Below are 27128 nucleotides of genomic sequence, written 5' to 3' on the forward strand. Positions count from 1 at the left end.
TGTAGATCTTAAAATTGGTTATAATTATGTTCTTTCAGGTTGATATTTTTGGGTCTTTCCTTGATTAAATTTATTTTATAATGTTTGGGTTTCCATTTGTAAGTGAGGGCATTGTGTCTTTATTATGAGAATTTGGAAGGATATAATTTTGACTTTTTTTTTGGTATGACAGGCTAGTACTTTTTAAGACACCAATGGCTTTTTCAGAGTGACATCACACACTTGGCCCATAATGACTTACTCTCTATGCACATCTGCCAGCTCACAGTGTTCACGTTGCACATCCTCTCACAGAACAGATGCATTATGGCATAGCTGCTTGACTGGTTTACAGGGAGTAATATAGAACACAGTATGACAGAGAATTGGGCTGGGCCGGGAATAGTTGTTTCAACAAGCATTACAGTTTGATTTCTCCCTCTCTCCTTCTTTGCGAGGAGAAAATATCTCATGGCCTCGTGCGTGATTGGCAAGAACCCAACCACCCTGGCTACTGAGCTGCAGCCCCAGTTCCATCTGATTTCTTATGTCCCCAGCCATGTTTGGCTCTGGGCAAACTATCAGGAACTTAGCGTTATTTTTAATGTCCTGTGGCATACTTTCTGAAAATAAAAGTAAAACAAAGGAAATAAAACTCATAGAGTCATACATGACAAAATTAATTATACCTCAATACATCTGACATATGAGAAAGAAAGCACCAAGGAAAACATTCTCATAATTTGCTCAACCTTATTAAATCATACCCATCAATTTAGGTTTTGTTTAGATTCATTTGAGATAGTTTCTCATATAGCCTGGCTGGTCTCAATGGCTGAGGACAATCTTACACTCAGGATCCACCCCCTCCCCCACCTGTTGCACTTCCTGCGTGCTGTGACACGCATGTACCACCACACCTAGTCTGTGTTATGTGGGGACCGCGCTCAGGGCTTCAGGCATGCTGTATAAACAAGCACTCTGTCCCCTGAGCCATGTCCCCAGCTGATTTACCTAAATTTCTTTTAAGAAAGATTATATGAGAGAGCCAAGAGAATATAATAATTAAAAGGACTCACTTATAGCAAAGTACATTTACAAATTCAGGCTTAAAGGTCACACCAGCAGATTATAGGCATTTGTAAAATGATTATTATTCATATTCAACTTAGTGTCAGTGACTAGTGTGGTGTGGTTCTTTAGAAAGATGTAATGACTCCAAATAAATGTCACCTATATTCTCTTTTCTCTGGCTGAATCGCTATCTTTGAAATAGGTCCAACCCAGAATCAAAGTGTTAGTGGCTACCCTGGCTGTGATGATAATGCATACCACAAAGCAATGGGCCACACGTTTCTAACTCAAGCCTGTGGATCCGATGTTTCTTGAACAACTAGATTTGCCTTTTGATTTCTAGTAAAAGGGTTTTGAACTTGTTGTGGCCAAGGTACAATGAGCACTTGCAAGCCTAGAATAGTCAGGAGGAACAAGCTCACTCTGCTCTCACTCTGGTTGTGGGTACTGGCCTCCATGTTTGCAGTGATAGTTGGCATATACTGTGGTGTGCTAACTAATGTAGCAATGGATTGTCTGCCTTCAAAGTCACGCCATTTACACCGAGCAGCACAACGTTCCTGACCATGAAAATATTGCCTGTGTGGTCCAGACATCTTCCAGGAAATACACAAATCTCACACTAATTTAAAATAAAAATTGTTTTGAGGAAAATGTTTCTGATGTTTATCTGTGTACTTACATATTTATTGAGTAGCTGACTGGTTTAGTATGACAATGGAATTTCCTGCTTCCCTGCTTTCCTAACCCCCAAACTGAGAGGACAAATACACTGGATATTATATGGGCAAAGTTTAAAGAAGACATGTCATGTGAGGTCTGAACTCTCCAGTCGTATGGCCATATCTGCCCATCTTTTTAAGGAAGAGGCTAAGATACAGTGGGCAGGGAATTATTATCATGAGAATTTGTGTCTTGCCAGGATCCACCTTATATTATATTATATACTATATATGTTTAGATAATATTAATTCCAGTGTATTTGTCCTCTCAGAACATGAAACTTCATTTCTGATTACTTTAATATATATCTTGAATTATAAATTCTCAGAGATGCCTTGGTTTTCAACCTATTTTTTTTTAAATCTTACAATAGGAAGCCAAATGACTTGTGACCATTTATTTAATCTGGACCAAGTAATCAGATGACCTGTGTCGTGATGATCTTGGCTCGCACTAAGGTGTTGCTGCTCAGAAGACACCCTGCAGTGAGTCATAGAACTTTGCTCCTCAGCAGCCTCATAGAGATGCTGTAAAATCAAACAGGGCAATAATAACAAAAATACTTTATTTATGTTCAAGTACCACAAAATAGAGATTATATGTTGTTTTACAATCAAGTTTAGTATTTATATTAATTCTATAAACTACAAAAAGAATGTAATTTTCAAAATAGGTTTTTCTTAGAACTTAAGTAGCGTACTTTTTCTTCTGATATTTCAAGAAAGGTGTATTTTTCAAGACTTAGAAAGTATTTTTGTTAGATGTTGTCTCTTCATAACTCAGCTACATCTTGCTCATTGCTCAGTCATGTGATTTTAACAGTAATTATTATGGAAATTTCACATTACTTTTCTCATATGATGAAAGAACACTGGGTCAGGGGGAGGGGATAAACTCTTAGGTTTTCCAACCATATAGAAATAATTAAAATTTTATCAATTTTCATTGAAATACTCTTGAGCTTTAGTTTTCTCACCCAAAAAAGGGCATATAGAAACTACTGTCTATAAAACTTTAACAATGAAATTAAACACCACAAAACCAAACAACCCAATTGCGAAACGGGGCTTGGAACTTAACAGAGAATTCTCAACAGAGGAATATCAAATGGCCGAGAAACACTTAAAGAAATGCTCGTCCTCATTAGTCATCAGAGAAATGCAAATCAAAATGACACTGAGATTCCATCTTACACCCATCAGAATGGCTAAGATCAAAAACTCAAGCAACACCACATGTTGGCGAGGATGTGGAGAGAGAGGAACACTCCTTCATTGCTGGTGGGAATGCAAACTAGTACAACCACTTTGGAAAGCTATCTGGCGCTTTTTCAGAAAAATGGGAATAGGGCTTCCTCAAGACCCAGCTATCCCACTCCTTGGAATATACCCAGAAAATGCCCTACCACACAACAGGGACATATGCTCAACCATGTTCATAGCTGCTTTATACATAATAGCCAGAACATGGAAACAGCCTAAGTGTCCCTCAGTAGAAGAATGGACTAAGAAACTGTGGTATATTTACATGATGGAATACTACTCAGTTATTAAAAATGAAGAATTCCGAAATTTGTGGACAAATGGATTGATCTAGAAATTATCATAATGAGTGAGTTCACCCAGAAGCAAAAAGAGACAAATGGTATATACTCACTTATATCAAAACACTAGTCCAAGGGATACGTACCATGAAAATCTTTACTTACCAAGAAAGTGGGTCAGAGGAGAGGACATCCGATTGAGACTTTAGGCAAGAGTAGCATGGAAGAATGGGGAAATAGTAGGACCCACAGGGTCCTGGAAACCTACAAGAAGAACTTTATGACAGGCGGATCTGGATCCTGGGGTCCTCCTCAAACTAAGGCACCAGCCAAGGAGAATATAGGCAGTAAGCTTCGAACCCCTACCAAGACCTAGCCGACGAACATGACACTCTCCACCGTTGAGTGGAGAGTGAGATCTGACTCTCGCACGAACTCTGGTGCCCCTTTTCTGACCATGTCCCCTGGATGGGGAGACCTGGTGGCACTCAGAGGAAGGATAGCAAGTTACCAAGAAAAGACTTGATATTCTAAGAGCATATATAGGGGGAGGAAGTCTCCCTCAGTCACAGACATAGGGGAGGGGAGAAGGAGAGAAATGGGAGGGAGGGAAGAATGGGAGGAAACAGGGAAAGGGCTAACAATCGAGATGTAATATGAATAAATTAATAAAATTAAAGAATGGAAAAAAACTTTAACAATGACTTTTATCTTCCTTGCTACTGATCTTACTTGAGATCTATAATATCAGTAATTCCTTAAAGTTACAAATCTGAGCCGGGTGGTGGTGGCGCACGCCTTTAGTCCCAGCACTCGGGTGGCAGAGGCAGGTGGATCACTGTGAGTTTGAAGCCAGCCTGGTTGACAAAGTGAGTCCAGGATAGCCAAGGCTAACACAGAAGAACCCTGTCTCAAAAAACAAAACAAAACAAAACAAAACAAAAACAAACCAAATCTGGAGACATCCTCTTTTCACTGAATGACTAACTCAAGAAATGTATATAGCCTAGTCTGTTTGGGTCCTAACGAGCAGTTTAGGGTGTTAAGGCTTCTGCATAGTATTATGAGGATAAAACCTACGAAGGACAAATCTTCAGGAAAATTTCCAAAGCGACAATTATTTGATAGAGTCGGTGTGATCATCAATGGTCGTTGCCAGTTACAGAAATTAATTCACTGGATTATAAAAGCTAATGATGAGCCTATAATAAAATCTTCCTAGTTGGTAGAAGTTTAAAAATCCTCTGAATTTTCCTGCTTGTCCTGTCTTACTTTTTCATAGACTTCATGAAGTTATTCAGCTGTATGGCTTTTTTTTTTTTAAAGTATCAGAATTCTATGGAATATTTCAAGATCAGGACAACAAAGTCTTCTGAGTCCCTGCTTTTATAACATGGCACAGGTGTCACTGGTTTGAATACATGCTTCCAGCACCATGCCTTTATTTGTCACGTTTTGACCTGTGTTTTCAGCGCAACAAATGAGAATCAAGTCTTAAACTGTGAAACAAAATGGGACGAAATGAGTATTTGGTTTGTTCATAGAAAAGATTTTCACCTTCACCTGGCAAGTGGTGTACTTGATTCCTCTGTCTCGCAGCTGCCATTTCATTCCTATAAAAGCCTGGTGCTGCCTCAGGAGTTCTGGTAGCGAGTCCTAAAGGAAGGGAATACAAGACTATTGGCATGGAATTTCTCAGCCCAAGTGAAGTAAGACTGTATCTTAAAGGCTAGTTTCCTAATCAATACACGGGAGGTTTGTGCTTGGGCTGGGCTGGGCTGTGCGTGCGCACGTATGTGGAGATCGGAGGAAGTGTCAAGTATCTTTCTAGATCACTCTACATCATCTGTGTTGAGGCAGGGCCTCTCATTTGAATCCAGAGCTTGCTGGGGCAGCTACTCTAGCTAGCCAGGCTGTTGCCGGGGTCCTCTACCTCTGCCTCTCAAGTGCTACAACACTACCTCACACTTATGTGGGTGCTGGGGAGTTGGCCTACAGTTCTCACAATTAGGTGACAAGTACTTTACTCATTGAACCATCTTGAGTCTTTATCTAACAGATACCTATACATGTATCTATATCTACCTATCTATAGATATCTCTATATATCATCTGGTATATAATGATACGGTATATATTATTTATATATATAATCAAAATATGCCAAAGTAAAGTTTCTCTGAAGATGCAGTGGGATATTAGGTACACATAGTTTACCAGAAGGACTAATCCTAGGCCACTGAATCTAGATCAAGCCCAAGACTGAGGAAAACAGAGTTGGGCACTCTGTTTTTGACTGTTTTTATGACACCAATTTTATGACATTATAATAATGGCATGGTTAATAAGATAAATATCTGTCACCCTAATTTTCAACAGTCTTGGTCGCTTAATCAGTTTTTTGTAGGCTGTGGAAAATAGGAATTATAAGGTTGATGGTAGTAACAGAACTAGAAAGAGTCCTGGGATCTGACGGGAACCATGGAAGACGATGCTCTGCCAGGCGCAGGGTTAGAAAAAGGCCCATGCTCTCGGGCAGATGGAACCCTGCAAGTAAAGGTTTACTGAGTTTGCAAGTCTTTGTTCCAAAAAGGGGATGTTTTCTTTAGAAGATTATAGTTCTGTTGGGTGACTTGGGCAGGACTGAATATTAGCACCTACCCAACACATATTGCCTGTTGAGCAAGAAAAGGGTTTCATAGCTTTATAAAGTGTTAATTTTTAACATTAATTGTATAATCCTTAGTTCTGCAAATGGGCTTTAGTTCCATTTGTGATGAAGTATGTTTACTTTCTGCTCCTAATTTTTCTTCTGTGTATAGCATAAAGTCTTACTGTGGAAACTGAAAATACTGGTTGAATAGTTTGGTAAATAAATAACAGACATGAAACATTATATTATCTCGAATACTAAGCCCATCAGATTCCAATCGCCTCACTGGATTCTATAGCTCCCAATCTACACTCTATTGTCTTTCATTACCTCAAGGAAATATTTCATACTCAGAACCTCCATCCACGTCATCTGTAGTTTACTAGGGTAAGAGACTTTGAGAACATAGAAAAACTATAAACTGATAACTGTTTTCCATAAGTGCTAGTTTATCTTATTCCAATAGACTTAGACTGATGATCATTTCCACCTGATTTTAGTGGACTGAGCAGGGGTGGGGTGGGGGAGGGGAAGGGAGGTGAAGATTTAGGTTCTTCTAAAGATATTGAAGAAATATCTAAAAACTTTTTCATAGGGAAAAGACTATATCTGCCCTATTTAGGAAGATACTTTCAACTGTCTTTATCAGCATTGAGGTGATAAATTAATTTCATCATAATACATAATTTTATATGCAAGAAACAAAGCACACAAGTAGTCAAAACTGTGCTGCTTTGAAGAACCCTGCTTGACTGCACACAGGCCCCTTGAGGCTGGCTCAGAAAGGAAGAGCAGCGGTGTTTCCAGAGGTGCTCTAACTCTCATTAAAGAATAAACATGATCGGATGAGGTGTAAAGGTGTTCATAATTATGAACATTTTAGTTTTGTCCCAAAGAAGTTCCTAACATCACATCTATGCAATATTATATGGAGCCTTAGACAACATTCTTCCTTAGAAGAAATAGAAATGTCATTTTACTTGGAATATAATTAAATATGTAGGCAATCCAAAAGAATTTATAAACTATTGGATTTATAAATTTAACAAGTTTGCTGGAAGCAAGTGTAATTTATACATACTAATTATGTTTTTTATATTCTATCCACAAATGAATAGAAAGTTAAATAACATTTATAATAATTGAAAAATCAAATATAAAAAAATAAGTCTAATAAAAAAAGAACAAGACCTCTATAGTAAAAATTATAAATTACTACTGAGACAAAGAACACACACAAACGTGTAACACAAAGGGGAAACTCAATATTATTAAACATGTGATTATACCTAATTGATCTATAACTAGTGAAACTGTAATAGCAATGTAAAAATGCTTACATGTGAATTAATAAATTATTCATAAAAGTGACAAAATTAGAATATATAAAAGAGCCTTTCAAAAGGACCAAAAATTTAGAGGAACTACACTGTAAGCAATATTTACAAAGCTATGTTAATTAAAACAGTATGATCTGAATAAATGGGATACATTCTGTTTAGAAGTTAAAGGCTACACATATACACACATGCACGCACACATGAAAAACATGGTAAAGTGCACTGATTTGTAGCAAAAGCTCTACTTCTGTATAGTGAAGGGAATGGCAATTTCTACATAAATCTCACTCATCAATTGGACAGTTAAACAGCTCCTTCCTCATATTGTATATAGAACATATTCCATATGGAAGTTAAAGCCTGAAATATAAAACAATACAGTTCTAGATGGTAGCATTAAAAATTGTTTCATGATAATAGTTTGGACAATAATTTTTCTTAAACAAAAACATACAAGGCATTCCAATAAAATAAGACATCATCAAGATGAATTACATTACAACTAGCACTGAGGGGCCGGGCGTGGTGGCCCATGCCTTTAATCCCAGCACTCGGGAGGCAGAGACAGGCGGATTGCTGTGAGTTTGAGGTCAGCCTGGTCTACAAAGTGAGTCCAGGACAGACGAGGCTATGCAGAGAAACCCTGTCTCAAAAAAAAAAAAAAAAAAAAAAAAAAAAAAAAAAAAGAAAAGAAAAGAAAAAGAAAAAGAAAGAAAGAAGAACTAGCACTGACTTTAAGAAAGTACAGGGAAAGCCACAGAGAAGGAACAAGATATATTACCATACACATGTAGCAAAAGACTTCTGTCCAGCACCACACACACACACACACACACACACACACACACGCAAACACATGTGTGTGCATATGCACACACACCTATGAATAAGAAATAAAGTAAGAAAAGTTGGTGACCCAATCACAGTGCTGAAGAGTTAAATGTCTTATGAAAATAGGATAACTAGTAAGTACGCATAGAACTCTTTGAAATTGACAGACATTAGAGATGTGTGATCCAATTTAATTCTACAATGAGATACTACTGCATGCATTTCAAAGTGACTATTTTAATATTAAGTGCCCAAACATTAACTATCAGGAAGTATATGAAAGAAATGGACCTCTTGAGTACTTTAGGTAGAAATATTGGTACAAGGGCTTTAGAAAACGTATTGGTGGTATATTTGCTAAATCTGCACATTTGCATGACTGACAGTCCCCTAGTTCTACTTCTAGACATATCTGCCACAGAAATGAGTCTCAAGTGCCCAATAATAAAGCAGACTAACAAGGTGAACGTGAAACAGAATCCATTGTTCTGCTGCACTGAAGAGACAGATGTTACAATCAAGGATAGACATCAGCTCAGATTAGAAGGATAGAAAAAGACATTCCAAAGCCCAACTAAGCAGAAGAGACAGGGAGGGACACAGCATACTCATCAAAGAAAAAAATCTGCCAGAAGACATTGCAGTTCTTAACATCTATGCACCAAACACAAGGGCACTCAAGTTCATAAAAGAAATTATTACAGCTTAAATCATGCATTGATCCTTCACACACTGATGTGGGAGATGCCAGTACCATGCCCTTTCCAGTTAAACATGCCATCCAGACAAAAACTACAATGAGAAATAGTGGAACTAACAGATGTTTAAGCCCAATGGATCTTTACAGAACATTTCACTCAAACACAAAAGAATATACATTGTTTTCAGCACTTCACAGAACTTTCTCCAAAATTGACCACATACTTGGACACAGAGAAAGTCTCAATAGATAAAAGAAAATTGAAATAACTCCCTGCATCCTATCAGACCACCATGGATTAAAGCTGGATAGTAAAAACAACAGAAACAACAGGAAACTTACAAACTCATGGAACCAGAACAACTCTCTACTGAGTAAGAAATAGGTCAAGACAGAAGGAAAGTAAAGAGTTTCTAGGATTCAATGAAAATGAACACACAACATAACATAACAAAATTTATGGGACACAATGAAAGTGGTCCTAATAGGAAAGGCACTTTATAGTACTAAGTGCCTACACAAGAAAATTGGAGAGACCTCATGCTAACAACTTAACAGCATACCTGAAATCTCTAGAGCAAAAAGTAGTAAGCTCACCCAAGAGGAGTAGATGGCAAGAAATATTCAAACTCAAGGCTGAAATCAATAAATTTAAAAACAAAAACAATACAAAGAACCAAAGAAGCAAAGAGTTGGTTCTTTGAGAAAATTAATCATATTGACAAACCCTATTACTAATTAACTAAAAGAAAAAGAGAGAGTATTCAACTAACAAAATTAGGAATAAAAAGGGGGCACAGACACAGAGGATATCAAGAGAGTCTTAAAGACACACACCAAATTGAGAAATCTAAATGAGATGTATATTTTTTGACACATACCACTTATCAAAGATAAATCAAGATCAAATAAGCCATTTAAACAGATCTATAACCCTCTAGTTAAATAGAAGCAGTCATTAAAAGTCTACCACCTCCTCCCAAATCTCAGTGCCAGATGACGTTAGTGCAGAATTCTATGAGCCTTTCAAAGAGCGAATGTCAACACTCCCCAAATTATTCCACAAAAGAGAAACAGAAAGGACATTGCCCGATTTGTTTCATGAGCCCACAGTTACCCAGATACCCCACAACATAAAGATCCAACAAAAGGAAGAGAATTACAGTTCAATTCTTTTGAACATAGATGTAAAAATTCTCAATAAAATAGCTACAAAACTAATGCAGGAATGCAGGGAACCCTGCGTTGGCCTGGCCTAGCAGCCTTGAGAGGCATGCATCATAGATTTATTTTTACGTTAGAGTGCATGGCTCCTGGAGCACAATGTGCCTTCCAGTTCCTGAGAGATTGATACACTCCCTTGGGCAGTGAAGCATTCAGGCTGCTTCATGTTTCTCTCTATGTTCCCTTAGTAGTCAAGAAAGCATGGAGACTAGACAGGACAGTTGGTCTTAGACATCAATCTTGTGTACCCTGTACAACTTGCAAATGTCATTGTATTCTGGCGACTACAACTATTTCCATTCCTGCAGTTGCCATAATGTTGTGTTTCTGATAAAGGTATAAAAAGTATGGTTGTTCTCAATAAAATTGTCACAGCCTCAGTTGTGCTATGACCTGTTGTGCTCTCCAACCTGCCCTGATTTAATTCTTTGTGGCCATATCAGGTGACCTTTGCCTGGTAAGTAAGGACAGTCACTTGCACAGGAATATAACAACAATGACAACAACAACAGCAGCAATAACAACAGCAATATCAAAATCATGTACTGTGAACAAGTAGTCTTCATCTCAGAGATGCAGGGACAGCTCAACATATGTAAACCAATGTTTTACATATAATGTAATTGTACATATGTAATATAATGTAACCCACCATATAAACAAATTGAAAGAAAAAAAGCACATGATCATCTCACTAGCTACAGAAAAGGCATTTGATAAAATTCAATACACCTTCATGATAAAAGTCCTGGAGAGATTGGGGATACAAGGGGAATACCTCAACATAATAAAGGCAAGCAAACATAACACAGAAGGCCAACAGACAACATCAACTTCAATTGAGAGAAACTTAAAACAATTTCACTAAAATCAGGAACAAAACAGGGTGTCACTCTCTCCATTCTTACTCAATATAGTACTTGAAGTCTCAGCTAGAGTAATAGGACAACTGAAGCAGATCAAGGTGATACAAACTGTAAGGGAAGAAGGCAAAGTATCTTTATTTGCAGATGATACAATAGTATATATAAATGACCACAAACACTCCACCTGAAATCTCTTGCCCCTGATAAATACCTTCAACAAAGTAGCTGATACAAAATTAACTCACAAACATCAGTAGCCCTCCTCTGTACCAATGACAAATGGACTGAGAGAGAAATCAGGGAAACATCACTTTTCACAATAGCCTCAAATAATATAATAATAAGATATCTTGGGTGCCTTGCACTAAGAAAGTGAAAGACTTGTATAATAACAATTTTAAGACATTAAATGAAGAAATCAAAGAAAATAGAAAGATCTCCCATGCTCCTGGATTGGTAGGATTAATATAGTGAAAATAGAACTCCTACCAAAAGTATTCTACATATTCAACACAATTCTTTGCAGAACCTGAAATGACAATTTTAAGCTTCATAATGAAACATGCACACACATACACACACAAAGAAAACCCAGGATAGCTAAATTTGAAAATCCCAAATAATAAAAGATCTGCTGGAGTTATCACCAGCTCACCAGCTTCAATTTCAAATTGTACTACAAGCTACATTAATAAAAACAGCATGGTATTGGGAAAAAAAGAAAGAATTAAGCAAAATTAAAGAGTCAGACATAAGTCAACACACCTATAGGCACCTGATTTTTGATTAAAAAGAAACCAGAAATACACACTGGAAAAAAAAGATAGAAACTTCAACAAATGGTGCTGGTTAAACTGAATGTCTGTATGTAGGTAGAAGACTACAAATAGATTCATATTTATTATCATGCATAAAATTCATGCACTACACTGAGCCTGATAGAAGAGAAAGTAAGGAATAGTCTGGAACTAATTGGCACAGGAAGAGACTTTTTGAAGAGAACACCAATAGCACTGAGTCTAAGAACAATTAATAAATGGGACTTCATGAAACTGAAACACATTTGTATTGCAAAGGACACCATTAATAAGATGGCCTTCTACAGAATGGGAAGAGTTTTTTTTTTTTTTACCACCTACATATCAAAAATAAGGCTAATATCAAACATATATAAAGAACCTTAAAAGCTTGACATCAAGAAAACAAATAACCCAACTAAAAGTAGAGTACAGATGTAAACAGAGAATTCTCAAAAGAGAAAACTAAAAATGGTTGAGAAACACTTTAAAAAATGCTCAACATCCTTTACCATCAGGGAAATGCAAACCAAAACTCTGTTGAACTTTTATCATACATCGGTCAGAATAACTAAGATGAATAAAACAAAGGATAGCTCATGCTTGCAAGGGTGTGGAGCAATCAGAACGAACACTTGTTCATTGCCGTGAGAACACAAGCCTGTACAGCCACTATGGAAATCAGTGTGGTAGTTCCTCAGGAAGCTGGGGAGCAATTTACTCAACATTCAGCTCCACCAGCCTTGGGTATACATCCAAAGCATACTTCATCCTACAACAGAGAAAATTGCCCAACTGTGTTCATTTCTGCTCTACCCATAATAGAAAAGAAAGGAAACAACCTAAATGTTCCTCAACAGAAGAATGGATAGAGAAAAAGTGGAGTATTATTCATCTCTTTAAAAAAATGAAATCATGAAAGTTGCCAGTAAAAGAATGGAACTAGAAAATATGTCATCTTGAGTGTGGTAAGCTATGTATTCACTTATATGTGGATATTAGTTGTCAAAAATAAGCTACAATCCATAGAAGCACAGAAGTTAGATATACAGCAAGGACTGGCAGGTACAGATAGTTGTCTTGGGAACGATAATAGAATAGATGAAGAAGGCTGGAATAGGGGAAGGAAAAAGGAGAATGAAGGAGGGAGAGACAACTAAAATTAAGGGCCATTTGAGGGGTAGTATGGAAACCTAATACATTAGAAGCTTCCTAAAACACATACATATTATCAAATCATCAAATAATGTAAGAGACAGAGCCCTAACTGGCCATCTCTTGTCACCAAACAACTCTTACAGTACCAAGATTGGGTTACACCTAATTGAATTGTTAGCCAAAGGGGTCCCATGGGAACCCCAAACAATGCAGGCTGTTACTAAGACTATTGGTTGTCTCCACAAACTGACAGCAAGGCCATATTACTGAAGACAACACCTATACAACTCATTAAACAAAGAGATGTCAAACGATGCCTATCCAGAGCCTTCACTCCTAGTGTGTTTGACACCTGAAGGTACTCTGTTCTCTACCAAAGGAAAACAAACAGCCGCCCAACTACAAAGCCATCCATCTATAACGGTGTCCTGCCTGCAAGATATGTTAAGTAGTGGTGGCACAGAGCTTGTGGGAGTAACCAACCATATCTGATTTGACTTAAGGCTCAATCCATGAGATGGAACCCATACCTGACTTCACTTGGGCAGCCAAGAACCTGAGACTAGATAGCTCAGGAACCTAGAGGAAAGCCAAATACTACTGTCCTAAAAAAAAGTAGCAATAAAATGAATCCTGATGACACTGTTACACTCATCCATCAGTGACTTGCTCAGCCATCACCAGAGAAGCTTCTTCCTACAGAAGATGGGAACAAATATGCAGCCAGACATGATGCAAAGAGTCAGGGACCCTGGGACACTCAGACCTAAATGTGTTGTCTCTATCAAATCCTTTCTTCAGGGCTCAGAGAGCCCTTGGAAGAGGAGACAGAACACATGTAAGAGCCTAGGGGATGGAGGACACCAAGAAAACAAGGCCTTCTCAGCATAACAGGACCAAGGCACAACAGAGCCCAAGGCAGGATGCACAAGGCCTGCATGGGTTGGCACCACATGGGGTCCCAGTGCTTCTGGACACAAATCCAGAAGCTATCTCCTATTGATAACCACTTACAAATGAAAATTTAATTTTCTCCTAGGGAGTTTCACCTGGAAAACAGAGTACTCTTAAGGGTAGGCCGCATGGTCAACAGTAGATGGTCAAAAGAAAATGAACTCAACAGCATCTTTGGAAGTTCCTTGTCTCACAACTGTCAGGGATATTTTCTTTTCCTTTTTGTTTCTTAAAACAATTATAACTTTTAATTTAATTTTTTCTTACTTAACATGTCTTTTATGTACCTTTTTGAGCTCCCTTTCTTCTGTTTGTATCTTTTGCTCTAATTATTTATTTTTGTTTCATCTTTTATATTATATTATATTGAATTATATTATATTCCCATAGAATTCTGTTTGTTTTCTAACAAGAGACAGAAATGGGTAGACCCAGATGTGAAGTGAGGTGGGAAGAAACTTGGAAAATAGAGAAAGGGGAAACCATAGTCAGGTTACGGTGTGTGAAAAAAATACCTACTTTCAATAAAAATAAAAAATAATTGACAGATTCCACAAAATAATTTTAATAAAATTTGTTTATATAGTCTATTATATATTTAGGGTGGGGTTCAAAAGGAAATTTAGCACTGAATAATTATAGGAACATGTAATAAACAATGAACTTAAAAGAACTAAGTATATACCATGAAAAGTTGAAAAGGGAAAAGTAAAGTAAAAGGAAAACAGAATTGATAAAGATTCATGAGATATTAAGAGTTAAAAATAAACAAGAATAAAACATTGTTTAAGGCCAAGTAAAATATTTCCATAATGGAGATAAATTTCTTTAAAGAGAAAGTATAATTGTGCAAAATAAAGACAACATGGAGCAAGTAAAACATGGAGTTTTAATAGAGAAATGTTAGTTAAGCTTTAAAGAATAAGTAATTTCAAAAGTTACTTAAACCCTTGTGCAAAATGAAAAAAAGAAGGGCAGGGGAGACGGTTGTTAGTAAAGTGTCTACTGCACACACGCAAGCACCCGAGCTGGATCCCAGAACACATATAAGAAGCTGGACATTGTGGCAGGTCCTGATAATTCCACTGCTGGGGAGCAGACATGAGAGTGGGAGACTGCCTCACAGAGCAGTGGGCAGCTCCCGAGGAAAGGCAGCTGAGGGTGACCTCTGGCCTCAACGTGCAGGCATACAAACATGCATATGCATCCACAAAAATATGAGCAGAAAGAGAGAGAGAGAGAGAGAGAGAGAGAGAGAGAGAGAGAGAGAGAGAGAGGAGTAGGCCATAAAATACTGATGTCCTTATATAAAAATGCCCAAAAGAAGAGATTCAACAAACAAGATTAAAAGGTAAATTGAGAAATGACTTGTACTTCATGTCGTAAAGTTAATATTAATACATGACAAAGTCTAGACTATGGATGTTATTACTGCACAAATAGTGTACAGAAAAATTAGTCTTTATTTATATGAAAAAGATGTTGAACATAACTTATAGCACATAAAATACAAATTGTAACACTGACATATCTCTTTAGTCCATTAATCAGTCACAAATTTAAACATAACCAATATTTGAATGCTCTTTAGGATTTATAGACAGGAGCTTGGGGATGCCTTTAAAAGCTGAACAGGCACATAATCTTAGACCCCAAATTTTAATTTCATAAATGTATCTCACAGGTTCATTTACACAAGTTTAAAATGAGCCATGTGCATAGGTTTCCCTCTACATCCATCTGTAGTAGCAGAAGATTGGTACCAAGCTCATTGTGCTTTAGATAAACTATGATATAGGTATCCAGTTAAATTTTATACAACAATAAAAATAAGAAATGCAACACAATTATTGTGAAGTTGGAACACAAACTATACTGTAAGTTGATGCAAGCACGATTATAGTAACCTACACATCACAGGGCTGAACTGAGTGTCTTTTTTTGTTTATCCTCAAACACAAATTTTCTGGAAAAATAAATAAAATTCTTAACAATAACATTTAGTTTTTCCATGAGGATGGACACAATGCATAAGAACAGAATGGAAGGCCAAGTTCTATGTTTATTACTCAAATAAGGAAGACAACTTAAGGTTAGGTTGGTACAGCAATCCAATACAGGATACTGAACTATATGAAATATTGATAACTACAAGAAAATATGACCAAAGTACTATTTTATGGAAGTTACTTCTGCAACATGGCATGAAGAATGAACTGCGAGGGGAGTTTAAGAGGGAAGGGCATTTGCTAGAACATTTTTGTGTTACCCTAGGTATGAGGCAATGATTTTCTAAATCATGATGGTGCCGATGCGCATGTAAAAAGAAGAGTCCATTGGGCATCTTAAAGTAAAGTCAACATGGGGCTGCAGAGAGAGCTCAGAGCACGGCGCTTGCAGAGAAACCAGGCGTGGTTCCCAGTATACACAACCACTCATTTATATTTTCATTTCCAGAGCTGATGCCTTTGGCTGGCCTCTGCAAGCTCCTGCACATATGGGGTACACATATATCCTTCTAGGCTCACACAAATACAAACAAAATTATCTTGGAAAAAAAGCAGTAAGTTAAGAATTGAAAGATCTTACTAAGAGAAAATTTCACACAGGACACAATAGGATCTACATAGGCTAGACTCTTGATGAGCAAGGAAAAAGAATTTAGAGTAAATTGAAGACATGCTGCAGTTCTAAAATAATTTCTAAAACCCAGATGCATACTTTAAAAGCATCATTAAAATTTAACAATACCATGTAAAATTTCAATAAAAATAATACAAATAAAAAGTAATGATAGGTTTTGCTATTCTGAGAAAAAAAGTTTGTTGGCAAGCTTGAAAAAATACCACTATGTTTACCTGAAGTGGGAGACTTGCAGCGCTCAAGTTCCAGGGGAACGGGACTATCATTCAGTTCAGTTAAGCCTGAAAATATAACAAGGTGGGGGGGGGGCAGGGAAAGAGAGGGGGAGGGAGGAGAAGAGAGAGAGGAGAGATAAGTTTTGCTGACGCTTCATAGGTAATTCTTATTTTGTAATTGCTTCAAGCTTTTAATAAAGGACCAAGAAACCATACTTTAGTAAGTGGCCAAAGCCCTTATAGCAAATGTACCAAGAATAATAGGAAACAGAAAGTGCTTTAAAAAGACATTAATACACTCTTCTACTCCAGGAGCTTATTGATTTAAGAAGATCTTTTAAGAGACACTACAGATTTAAATTTTTTATAATTGCTTTTAGTATTTTTATATATGAGCGACTCTTTCAATGGCATCAGGTTACAGCAAACACTGTATCAAGCTCTTGTTTCTAGTATGTCTTACTTTCCATTTTATCACTTCATGGACAAATACAAGGATAAAGCACGACAGAATAATACACATTTTATGGATCTCACAATCTGCAACTCTGCATTGCTGTAACATTCACAAATACCCTTAGTCATAGTTTCCTATATGCTTGATGGATATAGCCTCAAGCACCTTTTCATTTGCTCACCACGATTGTTTGTACTTATCTGTATCTCCATACCCAGAAATATTTGTGAGTTATTGTGAATGATGAAAACTGGTTTTGTTCCTATCGCCTTTTTCTTTATGCTGTTTATATACCACATGCCAGACACATGACTGTGGTTTGAATGTGACATATTCCTCATAGGCTTGCATGTTAGAATTTTAGTCCCACTGGAGGCACTGTTGGGGAAGGATACAAAACCTGTAGGAGGTGGAGCCTCGCTACAGGAAGTGTGTCACTGAGGGAGGGCTTTGCGATTCCATAGCCTGTCCTCTGTCTTGCTTTCTCACTGCTCTCACTCTGCAGAGCCTCAAGCTTCTGCCACCGTGCCCTGCCATGATGGGGCGCAGCAGCCCTTCTACAACAATGCGCCTCCTCCTACTCTCAAGTTCCTTCTGTCAGGGTATCATAGCAACCGAACAGAAATTAGTACCAGGAGGCGGAGCCAATTGCTATGGGAAACCTGGTCTTGGGCCATTTAGGCCTTTGCTTTGTGGGAGGAATGTGGCTGTTTTGGAACTTTGGCGCTGGAAAAGGAGCTGACTGCTGCAAGTAGAGTCTGAAGGGCTGTCCTAGGAGACGCTTGGAAGATAGGGGTGTTCAGAGAAACACAGACAATGGAGGCCCAGCTCATGAGACACAAGACTCTATCAAGAAATGAGGTCAGGGCCATTTGTGTGATTTTTATGTCAGAGAATAAGGGTACATTCTGCCTACGCCTGGGAATTTGCAAGAGGCTGCATTAAAAAGTAGCAGACTTTTTTTTTTTTTTTTTTTTTTGGTAGAGAAAATTTTAAGACAATATAACATTCAGTTTGGGTAACTTGCTATTGATTACACTTACACATCTCTACAATGAGAAAGAGCGACAAATGGAGCAGAAAGACAAAAAAACTGCAGTGAGGAGACGGAGTTAAAGATTACAGCTAAGGTATGTGCTGAAGGCACAAGGCTGTGATTGTTAAAGAGATTAGTGTCATTAAAGAAAAGCCAGCTGCTCTGTCCTGGAACAACAGGAAAGGTATTCTGAGGATAAATCCTCATCCACTAAAGCCTCCAAATTGTGACAGAAGAGAGGACAAGACACTTCCGGCTCCTGGAAGGCAATACCCAAAGGTTTGTTGTTTTTATTTTTCCAGCGTTGGCATATGGAAGCTACTGCACTGTGTTCCAAGGCGATCCCACTCTACTGCAGCTGGAGTTAGGACTTGGCACTGCTATCCACGTGGTGCTGGAAGTCGTGAAAAATGTGAGACTGAAGAAATCATGGATTCATCTTCCCATGGTTTCTGTCAGGCAGTGTGTAGTAGGGATGGAATACCTACAAGAGGCCTTTGGGGGCCACTGTGTAAAGCTGTGAAGATGACGCCTTAAGTTGTGATGGAGACGTAAAGATGTTGGCTGTGCCAGAGCCGAGGGACACCTGCCAAGGAGGGTTGCATACAAACAGGAACTCCATGGAGAGATGCCTACTGTAGGAAGCACATGTGGAGGGGTGGAGCCACTTAAGCCCTTTGAAAAGGAAGCTCTACACACCAGATGTGGAGTGACAGAACTTTGGGTTTCCCTTGTTGGGTTTCAGTCTTACTTTGGTCCCTTCGGTCCTCTCTGTGCTCTCATTCCTCCACTTTGGAATGAGGATGTATACTCTGTGCCACTGTTGTATTGGAAGGATGTGTGTGTGTGTGTGTGTGTGTGTGTGTGTGTGTGTGTGTGTGTGTTTTACAGGGACTGCTCTTAAGAGACTACCCTGAGTCTCAAAAGAGACTTTGAACCTTTAGACACTGGAATGGCTGTTAAAGACTATGGGGAATTTTCAAGTTGTGCTAAATGCATCTGCATCATGGGGTGGCCATGAGCATATGGGGGCTAGGCACAGAATTTTAAGGTTGAAATTTATGTCCCTGGGGAAGAGACGTGAGTATAGCACAGCAGCAGAAAAGAAACTAATATAGGGACAGAAAAAAATCAATCCTCATAAAACTTGCAAGTGGAACACATAATGTCATACTATGAAAACACGGCTTAACCCCTGTGTTTATAGATGAGATACTGTAAGTTCAAAGAGCAGAGTGCACCCTTTTTTGAAGAGATAGCATCACAGGAGCAAATCAACTATAGAGCTTAAACAGAAACCGATCTATAATTACAGTCATTTATAACTTACAGAGTATGTTCTGAGAAACATATCACCATATGATCTTGTCATTGTACACACACACACACACACACACACACACACACACACACACACACACATCACATGTACTTACGCAACCTGGGTGGGACAGCCTTTAAAATATCCAGGCTATATGGGCCCTTTCTCCTTGTCTGAACACTTTTACAGTATGCTACCATACAATTGACACTGTAACACAATGGCAAATCTCTGTGTTTCTAAACATATAAAAGACAAGGGTACAAACTCAAACAGGAAGTTTTCTGCTTCATCTTACTTTCTTATAGAGTTTTGTGCATAAGCTTCAAGGCATGTTGTCTGGTCTATTTCAGATTTCATTACAAAAATTCAAGACCTTTTTGTAACTTAATAAGACTAGCCAACCTTCTAATTTCTATTTTCAGTCGTTGTATTGTTAAAATATTTACTGATGTGTTACCACTAATATGAAAGTAAACATTGATTAACTTAAATAATCTTGAGCACATTTTTTTTTGCCCCAGAGATAAACAGTGAATACAGGGAAGTTTATAACTAAATAAGCAATGGACATTAATTTACAGAAACCCTATGGCATTATCTTAGATAGTTCTTGAATTTTTATTCACTTAAGCAGGCTTTGTTGTATGACATCCAATTATAAATAAGAAGTTATAAAAACAAAAAGGCTACTTGAATTAGAAATATCAACAAGAGTAATTTGGAACAACAGATAAACAACAGACAGAAAAAAAATGGTTTAAAATGATTAATGACTAATGTGTGTATCTGGAAAAACTTCTGTAGATTTTATAAAGACTTGGAAAACTGGGCTGGAGAGATAGCTGAGTGGTTAAGAGCATTGGCTGCTCTTCCAGAGGTCCTGAGTTCAATTCCCAGAAACCACATGGTGGCTCACAACCATCTATAATGTGATATGATACTCTCTCTTCTGGCCTGCAGGTGTGTATGCAGATAAAGCACTCAAAATAAATAAATAAATCTTAAAAAAAAAAAAAAGACTTGGAAAACTTTGGCTGACTGAATAATCAAAATTATGAATGCCTAATGACCACATATTCTTTACAAGTACATTTTGTACCTAATAAACTTCTAGGTAATTTATGTAAGTTACCTCTTTTATATCTAACAATACCATGAGAAAAATTATATTGTTACTCTTATTATACTGACCAAAAAAAGGGGGCAGTGGCTATTACATAAAGTTCCCAGGCTATATAGCTATTAGGAGACAAGAGAAATAAATAATTACAATATAATTAATAGGCAACAACTATGAAGTATATGTTAAGATCATTTCATTAAAAAACTAAAATAAAAAACTGAAAGTTAAAAAAAAAAACTTAGCTTCAAAGCTGGAAGACAGATTATTCTGCAAAGTGCTGGTCCCATAACCATGAGGGCCCTAGTGTGACCCGCAGAACCAATGGAGAAAATCCAGGTGTGGTGGCACATAATTGTAGTCCCACCGCCGGAGGCCCTGGCTACCCCAAAAGACAAGGTGGGCCACCCCAGAGAATGGCCCTTGAGAGTGACCACTGGCTTCCTCACGTATGCACAGACAAAGGAACGTGTGCAGCCATGAGTGTGCACATGCACATCCATGAGTGTGCACAAGCAGGAGAACTAAGTTTCATTCACCTATTTCTGTACTGCTTACTGAATCTGTGGTTCGTCTGGCTCCTTCACCTACCTCCTTGATCAAAATGAACTTAACAGTAAAACTATTTTCATGTGTCAAGTTACAGTGTATCCCAAACTCAAACTGAAGATCTTAGTTATTATTACTTAATGCAAGTACTAAAAACAAAAATTATTTTGAAATACACATTTTTTTCCTGACTATGAGAATAGTGTTTTGTTCCCTTGGAAAAACAAGAAAGAAACCAAGGAGATATAGTTATATCATAGGTTTGATTTACTTTCACTCTTTTATGATTATTTTTGATATAACAGTTAAGTTTCATATTCATATTTTATATTGATTTTATATTTGTTTCATTTCAGGCACATTTGAGAAGTCATTACAATGCTGCCACCTAGTCTGTATGTGCTACCCAAATGTCAGTCTTGGCACATGTGCTGACTGATTTCCCATCTCACCTCAAGAATTTCGTTCCTGGCCTGGAGAGATGACTCACAGGTCAAGAGCACTGTCTGCTCTTCCAGAGGTCGTGAGTTCAATTCCCAGCAACCACATGGTGGCTCACAACCATCTGTAATGTGATCTGGTGCCCTCTTCTGGCCTGCAGGTGAATATGCAAGCCGAGCACTGTATACACAATGAATAAATCTTCTTAAAAAATTGTTTCTTTTTATTTCTTTCTCCCTTATTACAAATCTCTTTCTAAATAGATTATTTCCTATTTACATAACTTTATGGCCCGGTATTTTATTTAAAACATGAATGAAGAATTCTTTTTAATAGCTTATCTAACCCAGTGCTGACCCATTTATTTAACCCTTTAAAGCCAAATGCTTTGAAAGTAGTGTGCTTTAGCCCTGGTTTTTTAGTTCCTTGTCTGCTTAGCTGAAGGAGCTATTTGCTTTCGACCTGGGCCTCCCTTCCTTTTTCTATAGTCTAGAAACTCTCAGTACGTGGAAGGCTTTTTTGGGTTCACATTGTCTATTGCCATCTGCCTGAGATAACTTTTAAACATCGCTTTAAGATGTCCTATAGTTTAATAACAAAACATTGTTTCCTTGCTTTGTCATTTTTTTAAAAAATTGGCTTTGATTATTTCTGGCAGGAAATCCAACCCAGCGCTCGGACTCTGGCTTGTTTGGGACTGGGAACCGCGAGCTCTGACTGCTTCCTCGTTATCTCGCGATGCTCCGCTCATCTCTTCTCTCGTGACAGGCTTTTCTCGGATCATGTTTTCTACCACAGCATTGTTCTTTTCCATTGTAAGATTCAATCTATGCATTTAAATATGTGTATATTGTTAATAGTAACTGCAAGTAAAAGGCCAGGGTTATTTCTCTGCCCATGGTATATCCAATGCCCAAGAAAGTCGTTCAACACAGTAGCTGTTAAAAAATAGCCTAAACCACCAGCCAAGGACAATACAGGAGGTAAACTTTAAACCCCTTCCCAGATCTAGCCAATGGTCAGAATATTCTCCACAGTTGAGTGGAGAGTGTGATACGACTTTCTCACGTACTCTGGTGCCTCACATTTGACCATGTCCCCTGGAGGGGGAGACCTTGTGGCACTCAGAGGAAGGACAGCAAGTAGCCAAGAAGAGACTTGATACCCTATGAGCATATATAGGGGGAGGTAATCCCCCTCAGGAACAGTCATAGGGGAGGGGAATAATGGGAAAAGGGGGGGGAGGAATGGGAGGATACAAGGGATGGGATAAACATTGAGATGTAACAAGAATAAATTAATAATAAAAAAAAAATAAAAAAAATAGCCTAAACATTATGAATGTAACATTAATATAATTCCTGATTGTTTTGCAGTTCTTCTTGTTATATATAGTTTATTTTATATATGTGTAATATATAAATGAATGTTAATTTTTTAAAAAAAATTTTAAAAATTGAACAAGTGGATCTTTTTCTTTACCACAATTTATACTGATATTTTTTTTTTGTCTGAGATATTCTTTTTTTTCTTCTCTGTCTGTTTCCTTTCCTTTTATTCTGGACTTTATTTTTAGATATTTTTGCCCTCCCTTGCTGGTTCTCTTACACTTTCCCTCTCTGCTTCTTTACAATTACCCTATTATCGCATTTTCTTACCTGTGTTTTGATGACATCCTACCATTCCCTAAGCTGAAAAATCTAAGTGGACATTGGAGAATCTGCATCTTCAAGGGTCCCTATTGTACAATTACATGTTGATGCACAAGCAAATGTTTCTAACTATACTTTACCTTAAATGTATCTTCAAACTTCCTTTGACTTACATGGCATACGGGCTTTTAAATTTTTATTTATTTACTATGTGTACAGTACTCCTACTGCATGTATGCTTGCTCACCAGAAGAGGGCGCCAGATCTCACTATAGATTATGAGCCACCATGCAGTCCCTGGGAATTGAACTCAGGACCTCTGGAAAAACAGCCAGTGCTCTTAACCTCTGAGCCATCTCTCCAGCCCCTACAGTTGGTAATATTTCTGGCATTCTCATAAACAGAACACTAGGCACTGACACAGCAGATGGAATTTTAGCCCACATTGGCTTCCATACAATGATCATGATCCTGACACTTACTTAACCATCTGCTGTTTGGTTACATCACACATTAATAATAAAATATCTAACAGTTATTGAATTTCTGTTTCAAATATCAACTCAGAAGAGTTATGCAACTCTTTAGGGGAAATAGATATAATGATTTTTTGTGATATTTTACATATGAGAAGAAATCTCAGTTATTTACCTATCTTCTTTAAGATTACAGTAACAAGTTAGTAAGTTGAAAAAGCAGAACTTGGTCTAAATTTGAACATATGTCTACTGGCCTTTCCAATGCATTTCACTGATTCCACAAACAATAATTTATTAAATATAGAGATTTTCATTCAGTTATAGAATTTTATTATTTTATTATACAAGAGATTTGGGGGCATAAATTTTTTTCTAATTTATTTTTTTCATTTTTATTAATTTATTCATATTACGTCTCAATTGTTAGCCCTTCCCCTGTTTCCTCCCATTCTTCCTTCCCTCCCACTTCCCCCCTTCTCCCCTCCCCTATGTCTGTGATTGAGGGAGACCTCCTCCCCCTATATATGCTCTTAGAATATCGAGTCTCTTCTTGGTAACTTGCTATCCTTCCTCTGAGTGCCGCCAGGCCTCCCCATCCAGGGGACATTGTCAGAAAAGGGGCACCAGAGTTCCTGTGAGCGTCAGATCTCTCCACTCAACGGTGGAGAATATCATGTTCGTCGCCTAGGTCTTGGTAGTGGTTTGAAGTTTAATGCCTATATTCTCCTTGGCTGGTGCCTTAGTTTGAGGAAGACCCCAGGACCCAGATCTGCCTGTCATAAAGTTCTTCTTGTAGGTTTCCAGGACCCTGTGGGTCCTACTATTTCCCCTTTCTTCCATGCTACTCTCGCCTAAAGTCTCAATAGGATGTCCTCTCCTCTGACCCACTTTCTTGGTAAGTAAAGTTTTTCATGGTACGTATCCCTTGGACTAGTGTTTTGATATAAGTGAGTAAATTTAAAGGCTTATGAAAGGCAGTTTCTGGGAGCCTAAACAAATGACAAGCTAATCATAAAAATAGACCAAGAAATTAAGTTATTTCATCAAAATTAAGATTACAAGATTCAAATATGAATGTGGCATTATTTCAAGAGCAAAATTTATGTGACAGAATAAAAATAGAAGCTTTTTTTTTTTTTAAATATAAGAGACATTTATGGAGTACTTTACACTTCGAAGATGTGAAAAACAAATTCAATTTATTTCAGTTTTGAATATGTAATTTTATTGATAATGGGCAATACGGGGGAAGGGAGCGGCTTTTGATTACAGAATGATGAATTAGGCTCCCTGTGTGATCAATACTTTCAGAGGCACCGAGAAATGCGGTATAACACAGTGGGAAGCACATGAGTCTCACTGCCACGTAGATGCGAGACTGTCTGAGTTTATCTTAGGATTGTAAGAAACAAATTTCATCTCTTTCAATGTCAATTTTCTCACCTATAGAAGAATATATTAACTATTCCACATTTCCTTCTAATAATAAGCAAATTTACTAGTACAGTCAGACTAGGATGATCATTCCATGGAAACGGGCACTCTCGTCACAGAGCTCAGACATCCATTTCTAAAGTTTAGGAAGTACTTCATATAAAAGTTGTACTGTCTCTACTAAAGTAATATATCAGATTATATCAGCTAAAGCTTCAGCCCAAAGTTTTATAAAATTCAAAATATATATTGTATCATATGAATTTAATACATTTTAAAATATGTTATTTAAAGATAATATATCACTAAAGAATCAACTCCTTCATAACCCACAATGTTGGTTATCAAGAGAAGACTTTAAGACATAATTTTGAGTTTCAGGGCTATACCAGCCACTGCAGAGACCACTGGTAGAAACACAGAATTCCTACTTAAGTTCCAAGGTATAAGAATCCAATTTTACTTCTATTTTGTTTATGTAGGCCCCAGGTTAGGAAAAAAATTTAATAATTGTTGTAAAATTCTAGTCAATCCAGTACTGACAAGCGCTGGTTCTCTTGTTTGTCCCATATGAGTTGTTCCCACTGTTTGTGGTGGTAACACACTGGGCTGCCACGCCCAGTCCTGCTCCGGTATCGTTTATTTGCTCAGTCAGCACTTGTGCTGGATGTAGAGGAGATAAAGAACGTCATTTTTTCACATTTACATTTCTATTTTTTTGAATTTAAATTTCAAAAGTTTCATGGATGCAGCTTTCAGTTTCTTGCCACGTAGACAATATAAAATATGCAGCCATATAAATGAACTGAACTCACACAGACGTATTTGTATAGCCCTGTATGCCACAGGCATCTAATTAAAGGAATCAGTGCAAGAGGGCGTAGATAGTAGTTCGAAGTGTTTAATTATAGAAAACTAAACCTGAGCAGGGCATTTAAAGGGAGGAGGCATGAGGTGATCACAAGCACAGGGACATATGGTTGGGTTAAGCATATTTTTACAGAAAAGTAGCAGGAACTTATGTAGCAGGTGACTCTGAATGAAATCCTTAAAAGTAAGACATTATTAATATCATGCAGCAACTTTCCAAGCTTCCTAATACTTTCTCTAAGGTTAGGAGTGTGGAATTCTGACAAACTCAGAGCTAGCACTTGTTCTGCACACCCTGCTTATCATAAGAGCACCACACATTGATTATAGAAAATAACAGGAAGTAAAACAATGAGGAACTGGTACAACATGAGTGTCACATTCTAGAATATTCTGGTAGGTTGTTATGGTATTCAGATGCACTGGAAACTCTGGCAAGGAAGTTGCAAACACTTTATGTGGCTGTATAGGATGGGTGTATAAAAACGGTACAGAGTAGGGATTAGTAAAGTTTAAAATATATACACAGAGAGACAGCTTTGGGGGCCGTATGGTTTTTGTTAATCAGCCCTGCCACTGAAATGTGAAATTGGCCACTGAAAACATGTGTGCGAAAGAGCATAGTTATGTTCCAGTAAAACTTCATGATGGAAATTGAATTACACATAATTTCAAAATGTCAAGAAATATCCTAGTTATCCAGGTCACCTGAGTTGGGCCAGTGGGCAGTATCCCCAAAGGGGTGACTTGTGGAACAGAAAGGTAGAGAGCATAAGCAAAAACAAGTCACAGTGGGTACTCCAGAACGATTGTAAGGGTTTCCCAGGAGCCAGCTTCCTGCCAGGAGCATTAAACTTGTAAGAGTTTATGGTTTATAATGGGGTATGATTCAATTAGTAAGAGGGTGTCTGAAGAAGTACAGGTGACAAGGATATACATGCCCCCGTGTGTATTTTTAGACAACTATAATGCCATATTATATATTTTGGCAAGCAACCTAATTTTCACAAAGCATATAAGCATAATATAAATATTATTTCATGTCTGTAACTATTTTCACTATTTA

General features: G+C 37.6%; 1 protein-coding gene across 1 annotated transcript in view; it reads right to left on the reverse strand.

Moving 5' to 3' along the window:
- The window catches only part of Stxbp5l (syntaxin binding protein 5L), a 239059-nt gene that overhangs the window by 35786 nt on the left and 176145 nt on the right, over window positions 1-27128 (reverse strand). The window contains exon 21 of the mRNA XM_051150549.1: window positions 16701-16766. Coding sequence (XP_051006506.1) covers window positions 16701-16766 — 66 coding nt within the window. The remainder of the gene's footprint in view (window positions 1-16700; window positions 16767-27128) is intronic.

The sequence above is a fragment of the Acomys russatus genome, chromosome 8, assembly GCF_903995435.1.
Source record: "Acomys russatus chromosome 8, mAcoRus1.1, whole genome shotgun sequence".
In the NCBI taxonomy this organism is placed as follows: Eukaryota; Metazoa; Chordata; class Mammalia; order Rodentia; family Muridae; genus Acomys; species Acomys russatus.